This window comes from Botryllus schlosseri, chromosome 11, assembly GCF_051294905.1.
Source record: "Botryllus schlosseri isolate E-star chromosome 11, Bs_hap1, whole genome shotgun sequence".
In the NCBI taxonomy this organism is placed as follows: domain Eukaryota; kingdom Metazoa; phylum Chordata; class Ascidiacea; order Stolidobranchia; family Styelidae; genus Botryllus; species Botryllus schlosseri.
In genome coordinates this window covers 23,529,815-23,540,683 of record NC_137246.1, presented here as the reverse complement: position 1 = coordinate 23,540,683, position 10,869 = coordinate 23,529,815, and the positions used below count along the sequence as shown (strand labels likewise).

At 42.0% G+C, this 10,869-nt stretch overlaps 1 protein-coding gene across 4 annotated transcripts; it reads right to left on the bottom strand.

Moving 5' to 3' along the window:
• Window positions 1–2,223: 2,223 nt before the first annotated feature.
• On the bottom strand, window positions 2,224–10,268 carry LOC145450944 (uncharacterized). Of its 4 annotated transcripts, none has more exons than XM_080329432.1 (11): window positions 10,029–10,268; window positions 7,926–8,037; window positions 7,141–7,185; window positions 6,913–7,077; window positions 6,237–6,301; window positions 6,102–6,180; window positions 5,946–6,029; window positions 4,972–5,123; window positions 4,135–4,305; window positions 3,871–4,006; window positions 2,224–2,840 (listed from the first exon to the last, which is right to left on the bottom strand). In XM_080329432.1, exons 1-11 carry the CDS (start codon window positions 10,131–10,133, stop codon window positions 2,584–2,586), a joined length of 1,371 nt encoding a protein of 456 aa, XP_080185558.1. In that variant the 5' UTR covers window positions 10,134–10,268; the 3' UTR covers window positions 2,224–2,583. The 4 variants fall into 4 exon arrangements, with proteins under 4 accessions (XP_080185558.1, XP_080185559.1, XP_080185560.1 ...); XM_080329433.1 differs by having other exon boundaries at window positions 5,982–6,029; window positions 10,029–10,266; XM_080329434.1 differs by having other exon boundaries at window positions 4,135–4,236; window positions 10,029–10,264.
• Between the last annotated feature and the right edge of the window lie 601 nt (window positions 10,269–10,869).

The window sequence follows — 10,869 nt, the reverse complement described above, 5'->3', positions numbered from 1 at the left end:
GCTTCTCCTTCGAAAATGTCATTGTATTGTCCGGCCAAAACGCAACAACGTGGTAACCATTGCTCAATTACAAATGGGTTTAGAAATATTGGGGATATAATTGTCGTTTCAGGACGTGGTTTCGATTTCTAACTAACCCTAACCTCGCTGCGCACGCCACTGCACATGCACACATTGTAACACCATTTTTTAAACAACCATTTGTTTTAAAGGGACTAGTCAGTCAAAAACCTAACTTTCGGGTGGCGATCCCATCACCATGAAATTTTCACAGTCGATTTGCTATCTACAAAACAAAGCAAAAAATCTACCTTGCAGATTGTGGATTTGAAGGAGAAAAAATGCACCGCCACGAGGAATACAAAATATAAATACAAAATAAATACAAATTAATAAACATAATACCAATAATAAAAGGATACTAAACCGGCGCCGATTAAAATCGAAATTATGAAGTTTTCAGTTATGTTTTGGGTAAGATCCCAGCTAGCACGCCCACTTGGTAATGGTATCCAAGTGGAATTTAAGTGGTTAGGTGGGATGGATAAACGGAATGGGTTAGCAACATGTTACCCACATCGAAACCAAGCGGGATTTCCATCCATAAAGATGCGTGGTTATACTATACCAATCCCAGGTAGATTGCAATAAGTCTCTTCTCATTCTACCTATCAATTTGAACTCGGGGGAGTTTTACTTGTTGAGTTTTTGTAATCAAATCATCTTGAAACATGAGAAATCCACTTGTAGAGGAGCTTAGATTTCCCATATATTACCCACACAGGAACCAACCTTATTTTCCATCAATGTTATTTGGCCATGAGGTAAGAGTTTAGGTACAATGTTGATATTTCCAGCCAAGAAATAAAATGAAATTTTTGATGTTATTGGAAAATTTTGACTTGCCAGTCCCCTTAAATGCAACCCACCCGCTGTCCTCGCACTTTCTATATGCCATGCAAAAATGCGTTGCACTAACTCAGGGGTCGGTAACATTCGGCATGAGATATTTCAACTAGGATTTACTGCGGTGTGAAACCAGTGCAGACGAGCCGCAAACTCTGATTCCCTCCGAAAATGACTATGTATAACACATCGCTAATTTCTATGGCAAAGTGTGCATGATATCCAAGACCACACATGTGATTTTCCCCTTCTAGCAGCGAACCCAAACATTATTATTTGTAGCAACGGTGGAGACTGGAGTGACGTAATAAACCAGTGGCGCCTGTCCTATTCTTTTTGGCGTTCCCTTGTTACCGTACTTTGTTTTGCGCTCCCCCATAACATCTAAATCAATACTGGTAGCAAATGTGCCTCGCTTGGAATGCGGATAGATGATGAATACCATGCATACATGAATAAGATATAAAAGCATTTTGATGAGACAGCTGGCACTGCTTCCGGTCGATCAAATTATAATCAAGTCCTTCAATTGGAGTTCAAAAGCAATCGAATGAACAACGCTATCCTTCGAAACGAAACTATAGAGAACTATAGTAAACTTGTAGGCTTCACGCGTTTCATCAAGCGCTAGCCTATTATATCGTGCGAACGTGTGGGAGACATGGACATAAAAGGGCGGAGATCATAAAGTTAAGTTTTCCATGGGAATGCTAATCGCCTGATTAAAAACGGTTGCTCGTGGCGCCTACTTCGTTGGATTAAAAGTTCCACCAGACGACCAGGGACAATCTTCGCACGAAATCATTTTCAACCTTATGTGCAACGATTAACAGTCTTCAATCTCGCGATTAGCATTCCCCGGATGAGCCAACTCTACACGATCGCCACCCGAACTAGTCTACCCATAATGTGGAATACCATTAGTTGCGAGCAGCGCACTTGCCGTTTCATACTCTGCACTCAGCAGCAATGCGGCAGCACTGGAGTGGGTCGGAACGAATCCATACCTGCGCGTGGAGTTGACCGTAAGTGAATTTGTGATACAATTCACGTTTGCGTAGTGAACCAGGGATCAAACAATCAAATGTAAACAACTGTAAGATCTAGTGCAGTCGCAACTACACTATGCTAAGCCTTCCTTAGAATAATAGAAACTAAAAAATAACGTTTTTCTGACAAAAGTGCCTACTGGACATTATTCCTTGAAATTTCGCTTCCAAGTCGCGAAGAGATGCAGCGGAGCAGCGGGTTGCCGACACCTGTACTAACTGGATATTCAAAAGTCCCGCACGTCCAAATCAGACGACAACAAACATGTAGGCTAACCCACGATATATATCTCTATTTCATCAAAGCAAGTTAAACGCCAAACTCAAATATACGCTAACAAAGTTCTCGCCCAGTAAATGGAACTTGCAACTGGCAACTTCACTCGACATAACGCCGTGCCAAACAGTAGGTAAATTCGATGAAACGCAAGTGTAAATGGAGATAACTTGGCAGTGTTCAGGCGGTAAAGGCCAGCGTACGTTCGAAGTATCGAAAATTGCATTTCATTGACGATATTTCATAAGCAGCAATTTAATATTATTTCATCAGCAGCCAGTGGGACATCTGAGATAGATCGCGAGTAGGCAGATCCGGACGCTTCAAAATAGGCCTACGCCCATTCCACGCCTAACTCCAGCAGTCGCCTATTTCGTCGTTAGGTACGGAGCGCGGACTGGCCGGCTTCACTGGCGTGGAATTATATATGCGAATATGTCTCTGAGAGTTTATCGCCTGCAAGGCCACTTCGTCCACGGGAACAGGCGGCGATTTATCGTCAGGCTCTAACACTCGGATAACCGGAAGGTCGACCTCCTGAATGTCATTCTCATTAACGACTTGGTTGCCTGCGATTTCCGTAACCGACTCACTTTCACGAAGGCTTGCTGGGAATAAACAGAATATACGTAATAAAATTTTGAGCTTATATTATAATAAAATCAGAATTGTAATAGAATTAAAGTTACTGAATGCGCAAAAACTTGAAAATTCAATGAAACGCCAATTTGAAACGAAATCGCACAAACATCAATCTCGGTTGCATCAAATCATTCATAAGCACGAGATTGGCAAATGTCTGTACACCAAGCTTATCTCGTTTCGCACTATATAGAGTTGCCCTGTAGCATTTCCATGCAAGTCAGAAATCGCTACTTTTACTTGTAATTGGATAGATATTGAAGGCGTTTTACTTCAACCTTTACCTGTGTAGCAATGCTGACTACTTCGAACATCTCTTGATCATACCGCGAATTTACAATTCTATCGCATATTCCAGCGCTATAGTCACTATCCCAGCAGAACGGCAAAAATCGAGTGCGTCATCACAAATCGCGATTGAAAATACAAGGTCCGAAAAGAAGTACTTCGTCACTGATCAGTAGGGCTGTTCAAAAATAACTTATTTTTCTGGATTCCAGTCTTTCAGTTATCAAATTGTCAGGTTACCCTAAAAAACGCTGCACACCAAATTTCGTTCCAATTCTAACAAGTAAAGGGTTCCGCAGATCCAATTAAATTTTTTAATTTAAACAGGAAAATTAAAAAAAAAAAATTCAAATTTTGCTGTCAACCCCATGAAATTGTTCAGCTGTCTTCATAGACGGTGCTAAACAAATTTGACTCAATTCCAACTAGTAGAAGCGGAGTTATTGGAGGTTTTCGTTGATAATCCTCGGATTATCCAGCAATCAAGGATAATCCGAGAAATATCAACGAAAACCTCCAAAAGTGATCAGGATCACCATGTATAAATCAGTGTAACACATCGGAAAATACATGAATAAGTAATATAACATGAAATGACTTCAATGAAATATTATTCGAATTGAATATTATTATTCAATTGTGTGTATCAGTTCTGTACCCCGAAGAAGCTTTTCAAATTTCAATATAATTCAATACTTCGCTACCCACCCATGGATTGATCGACTACGCGGATACGTTCCGGCGTCTCGCAATGAAGCTCATCGCTGTTGACGGTGTTCTTTTTCATCGCTTCGCGGCCAAGCGGTACCACGGAATCCGCCAGGCATTCGTGAATTGAGGACACCTGGAAACAGCAGTGGAAGCTGTGAACACTGTCTGCTTCAGAAATTCATAAATATCGCTATCGGCATAAGATGTTCAGCATAGCATCCCTCTAGTATGCCAGCAGAAAGACGCAAACAGTTACCAAACCTCGAGAGGTGCGCTCCTTCTCCCATGAGACACAGCGCCACCCGACGGGTCACCAGAGCAGATAAACTCTCCGCGAATCGCGTCACGTCCGTCGTCGTTTGGCTGGAGTTTAAAATCGCTGTTAGAGCTCAGTTTCTCAACGCCACCGCCCCATAACATAGACTTGCACATCTAGATAATTGTGGTCCAATTATCGCGTCGCTGTTCTTACGGCGACAAAAAAGCCCAGAAAGGACCCGATGACAGAGCGCACTCACAAAGAATGGAAAAAGCAAAAAAGCGCCGCGGAATAGAGACTAACATAACGTCGAAAAAAGGAACTGTGACATCGGGCAGTAGGCAGTTCAAGAGACCGCAACTGTTCCTATCTGTTCATTACATCGCATTGTGTCTCATCGCATTGTACATTGTGTGTGTATTCAGATGAAAACATAATCAGACGATTATTATTACGCAGGTAATATCTTTAATCCCAATTTGTGAAATGTCTCTAATGCTTTCATCTCAATACTAATATAATATCTGGTTTTCCTGAAATGCTGCAAGAGAAATGTACAGTGCGAAACAGTCAAGCTTAGTGTACACGTGCAGACATTGGTCATTATCATGCTCACGATAATGAACTTTGATTTGACATGAACTGAATTTGGTTTTATGTGTTATTTCATACGAAATTGCCGAGTTACTGTGAATTCAACAGTAATTCTCATTCTAATCTACGGTGATCCAGAACAATATTTTTGATCAAATTTGAAAAAGCTGAAAACTTTCTAGCTGTCAAACTCTGCCTATAATATCGAAAAACGTCGTCCAAACGTACAGCCAACTACACCCTACCTCGTCGCTTTTAGCTCGCCGGTCGGCTTTGCAATACGTGCGCAGCGTCTTCCCGCTTCTGCGTTCAGGAATCAACCATTCGTCGGCCGACGTCCGTCTCGAAGAGTTGATACTGGCCGATTTCGCCGATTCGCCCTCGTTGTTATTGCTGTCTGTCGAAATTGCCGACGATGCAAGCTCAGGCGTAGTCAGTTTAAAAGTGTTGTTGATAAATGTTATCACGAGAGCGCTTTTGAAAAATTTATTCCAAGTCCACAAACCAATTCTGCGATTTTATATTCATTCAATATCTACATAAAAGGCGCCTTATACCAGCATAATATATTAGACTAGCACATTGTGACATCATTTATACTCATGACGTCACAACGAATCTGTCCGGTAATTGTTAAAAATCCAGAAAACCCACTTTTTTACTCGCTTTCAAATCGTTACTTCTACATGTAATCGGGGATTGCATTTGAAACAAAATCAATTTAAAACAAACATGTTTAAATCAAGGCCATAATATAAAACACGTTCATTGTTTTTTATAAAGCAATGACGTCAAGAATATTCAATGTGACGTTATAGTGGATTGACATTGACAATTGAAAATGTAGGGTAAAAGTAGCCCCTTTGACGAAGTATATGTACTAATTGCTGATAAACTGACTATTTTGAGGGTTCCAACCATCTCATATCGATACACGTCGGCTAACTCCGGTGGTAATTGTCCGTAAGCTCATACAACATGTTTTTGTAAAGTATTTACACAATTATGGCATAATTTTACAACTTAAAAAAACACAATTTTTTTTTTAAAAGGCCATTTTTCGAAACACTGTTCAAAACATGCTTTAAACAAAGTGTTTTAAAACACCGTTTGTTTTATATGCAACCCTAGATGTACTTGAGTAGTTTACGGCAATTCTTCTACTATAAATTTGTGGCGTTACTTCTACTCGAGCACCAGATATGACTACTTTGACAACCTGACGAGATAACCCCATATTTGGTTGAAATGTCACCTTCATCGGCGAGACTCCGCTGCTCCGTACCCGGCGAGACTTTGTTTCCTAAACGTAAATACGTTGCGTCACGGTATCGCTATGTGCAGCGAAATGCAGCAAAGTCGGGTTCGGACTCACGCGTGCGGATCTTCCGCCAAAATCTTCGTATGTGCCCGGGAACGTCGTGCGTCGCGGACGCCTCTACCGCGGACTTTTCCTGTTATTAAAACCTTCGACTTGTCAAGAGAGAGATATGTTTTTGAGGAAACGAACCTGCAATATTACGCTTTCGTGTGCGTCGACGGGAGACGCCGCGCTGCGACGTTTTCTGTTCTCATCTGACAAAGGATCGCAGAGCAATCAAGCATAATTTATCACTTGTAGAAATAGAAATCGTCCAGTTCGTTAATCCCGTAAATATAAGCGATCACAGCCACATTTGTTTCCAAATAGCACTTAAGCTCATCACTGTAGAGTGTAGTGCAGAGTCGGTCGTCTTTGTGTAACCGAGACATCAATATGCGTAACGAAACCAATCAGAACCTCCGATTAGGATTTAAAATAGCACAAAATCGGATTCATTCGGTTTGAATATTGATTTTCTGATCAATACTTGTACTGTCGACTGTGCCAAAGTTCCTACATGTATTTCCCCCGAGCGAACAGAGTCAACATTTGGGTTTAAAACCTAGATTCAGGAAGAGGCTAATTACATCCGTCATCTTCATAGCATAGGTATCCTTTGTTTTTATCCTGTATATTTTGTTCATTAGTGTCCTTATCATTTATCAGTATTATTACGTCGATTTACTTCCGAAATTTCATGAGCATCACTGCGGTCATATATATAGTTCCCCTATTTATCATTAGTATCTTACATTAATATCCTTAGAATTCATTACTGAAATCAAGTTTGATTTGTTGTACAAAATAATTACGCCCCACCAACCATCTATAGGCGATACGCTGTCGATATGCAACGAAAAGGCTTCCATCGCGCTCTGATTCATAGTGGAGTTTTTCACGGGAGACATTTCCGTCAGGACCGGCTTACGGCGAGTCCTTCGCAACGGAGGAAGATATTCCCGGAATAGTGTCGAAGAATCTTCGAACGCTGTCGAAAATCGTAGATTTGGTTATTGGGAACTACTTGTACTACGATGACGAAATACAGTACCGAAAAGGCGTGGAGATCTGTCCCTCGTTTCTTCAATCGAGACGTCTGTAAAGAAGTTGTGTAACGAAATTGCTAGCGATGAGCGGATTCAACATTAGGAAATTCAATGTATCCAATTCAGGTACGAATCCATAGACACTTTATACATATGTAATCTGCATCAATGTGAAACGATGTTCATGCCAAGTCATGGCTGCAATACCTGTGCTACCAATTGCTACCAATGTGTGCGGAGAATCGGGATGCAGAGCAATAATGCTATATTCAAGTCAAGACAGTATACGGTACAGCGAGGAAGATTTCAGAACGATAAGTACGTTCTCTTAATCTCTCACTTATTGGCGGCTCAATTCGTCAAATATTGAAGTAACACCGTATTCTCAATGGCATCATCTACTAATTCATTAGATCGGTGTGTTTAGGCGAACTTCCGGCATTGGGTTCCGATCGCCGCTGCTAGAACTGGTAACGAGCGCACGAGTAATGAGCAATTGAGCATATAGCACCCGATATGTTGGGAAAAGCGGGTGAATAGAAGACTTCTAAAGTAACGGCACATCTTGATTTTGCTGGCGGAAATATACCTACCGTCTTCTTCCCCATTGCTAATTATAAACGCTCACAAAAATTATACTGTATTGACCGGTGGAATTTTCCGGTAAAATATTGACTGCTTGGGTTGTATGCGTTGAATCATTCGAAACGATGCCTGCTGGCTGAAAGAATTGTATCACACACAAGCCTGCTACTGCGTTGAAATTGGAAGAGATCCAGTGTACACTCACCGAGAGAGTCATTGTTGCTGTCCAACCCAGCGTCCCCAACTCGACAGAGTGAAGTCATAGATAAGTGTGAACTGGATGAACAGGGCTCTCCCGCTGCGGGCCGACACCTGTCCTAAATGCAACGAATGTATATATTTATGATATTGAAACGAGATTATCACCCTATGGTTCGAGTTTTAGCGCATTAATCCTTTTGAAACTCGTTACTGAAACGCATCAATATGCAGCAGGTTGTTAGATCGTGCTAAATTGTTAAATAATGCCCCGAACAATGTTCCCTCTAAGCTGCGCACGTGCGGAAATGCGCAGTGCTGAAACGGTATCCGCGCACAGAAAATCTATGCTGCGCACAAAAAATCAGAAGTGATGTTTTTTTTTATAGTTGTTGCGCACTGTTGTCCAATGGACCACGCAGGCGCGCAGATTCGTGAAAATTAAGATGGAACATTGCCAGGACCAAATAGTGTTATCACTGAAGTCTGAAACCGAGGTAAAAGTACGCCCCGCAAAGGTAACTATTACGCTCCGTGTAGAAATTAGAGTTCACAATCACCTGCGCCTCACGGAAGATATTTTTTAGTATGGCCTCGCACAAGTGAGCGATACTGATATCATTTCAATAGCGCATTATTTTCTGGGAATGGCGAAATAACATGGTTTAACAAAGTTATAAATAACAATGGGCTAGCTCGAAGTTAATCTGCGAGAAACTAACGAATGATAGTCTTCTCCGCGTGGCATGAACATTGCGTAAGATTTACTCAGGACCGCAACTTTCGCACCCCAAACCCCCCAATTGGAGGGGCCGAGCTCGAAGGGGGTCCAAAATTATTTCGAGAATTATCATAAATCATGGTGTATTTTTTGAAATTTTTCAGGAATTTTTTTTCGCGCTACGCGCGTTTCATTATTGTAAGATATGTGATTATTAGGTACCCTTTCCCAACAAAAATTAGGCATGATTTATAGAAATGGGCAGTTGGGCGTCGGTCGGTACCACATCATGACGCGCCAAGACATATGAAGCTAAAGGCTATGTAACATGCGAATCCAAGAAGTGCGCCAGAACGATCAGTAGCGAGAAAACCTTGGGCGAAAAAGACTGCCCCGGTGCTGACCGAAAACTTCGATATATACAACTATATGTGTAATTGTTCATGTCCATGGGCGCCTAAATGGCTGGCGCCGAATGTTCCCGTCCTGGCGATCCGAGTCCCACAACAAGACAAATGCCATAGCGAGGGAACATTATTTTCCAGTTAAGAAATACCAATTTGAAATCGTGTACGTCTTTTACTTTAGTACGATTTTGGCGATTTCAATATCTTTTGACATAGCAGATAGGGGGTCACGAAATAGCATCATGTAACGGAGTCATTATATCAACGGGTACGCCCGAAGATGTTTTATTATTATTTAGAGGGCCTATCTATTCCAACACACCTCACTGGATCAGCTCTACCGGTAAATCTGATTATGTGAGCAGGGAGAGGATTAAAATTGATGGCAATAAATATGCAATTCCCGATCATATTGGCCGATGCAATAATGAATTATAGAAATTTTTCGCGCTTCGCGCGTTTAGGGACGCTACTACTAAATGGCCACCCAATGTACATGATAAGTACCGGAAGAAGCCTAGAGCCGAAGCCCCCCAGTAGTTAGTTTTATCACCCTATTGGAGGGTGGTTGTGCACTGTTGTCCGAGGGCCTGCGCAGTGAGTTAGCGTGTTTGCACAGACTCTTGAAAAATTAGAGGGAACATTGGCCCCGAAAGAACTTGATGCAAAGCATACTGAGGGAGGACCAGCAGTTACATTCCTGTTTACACACAGCGCCGCGCACGGGCAATTCATTGGCACGTTGCTCTGTGACACAGCCTAACATTTAAGTCTAAATTCAGGGTGAATGCGTTTTGCTAGTGTGCTGCTACTGCTATTATTCCTAAGTTTACTCAATGATGGTAACGTGGAGTAAACCTAGCGAGGTTCCTAACTAACAAAACGTTGTAGGAGCAATGATGCCTTCGTATAAATCACCCACGAAGCTCGAAATATCCATGGACTAAAGGTAACTCGAAACCTGTACAAATATTTCACCTACCTCATGGTCTTCCAATGCCACATCTAAACTGTCACCGATCTTTCTTGTGACAGGTACGAAATCCAGTGTCGCTGTTTTACTGGGTCGTAGCTTCTTGCATTCCATGCTAACTCCCGGAAATTATCGCACGCAAAATTCAGTTTTGCAGTGTCGCCAAATATTCAACTGCAAAGGCGACTGCAGCTGTCACTTGATATCACTGAACGAGAATCACAAACGCCAGAATAACAAACACGATTGATTGTTATTAGTGATTGTTTGGAGACAAATGATTGCCACCAGATGTTATCCTTTATGTCACGCTTCGCCGCGTTTCCAGGAGGCTATGTGGTTAGTGGCAAGCCATACTTTTATTACAACAGCCGCGATCCGCTGATAGTTGGTGTTCGGCTCAGGATATTACGCCATTACAGGACTGGGTTGCTTGTTAGCAGATATCCTGTCCATTTTACCTATACTTTTGCCACGTGCAAAAATTTTTTTCACGCGCCTGCTTCTTGCATACAATTCGACGAATTCAGCAAGATTGGGCAAATTGTGGCCGAGGGTCGCCCAAAATTCCTTCGCGGGTCGGATCTGGCCCGCGCGTGCCGTATGTTGCCCGCCCCTGTTTATACGGCCATATGTAGATCTATATGCTCGATATATTTCAATGTCATGAACATAATGAGGAGCCCAGATAACCTCCGACAAATAGAAGTTGGTCCGCACCGGGATTCGAACCACTGCCATTGGTGCCACTCGCTTCCCCATTGATGGAGACAAATAATAGGCGACAAGCGATACCCAAAATTTCTTTCCTACAAGGTAAGTAGGCCTAAATGCCTATCCAACTCGATAT

Bases quoted from the DNA above. Each gene is read 5' to 3' on its own strand.
- LOC145450944 (XM_080329432.1), bottom strand. From the start codon at position 10,133: ATGGAATGCAAGAAGCTACGACCCAGTAAAACAGCGACACTGGATTTC. The intron at 8,038-10,028 runs GTAGGTGAAATA...CGTTGCATTTAG, and splicing joins TGGCATTGGAAGACCATGAG to GACAGGTGTCGGCCCGCAGC. The intron at 2,841-3,870 runs GTGGGTAGCGAA...GTTTATTCCCAG, and splicing joins CGTAGTCGATCAATCCATGG to CAAGCCTTCGTGAAAGTGAG.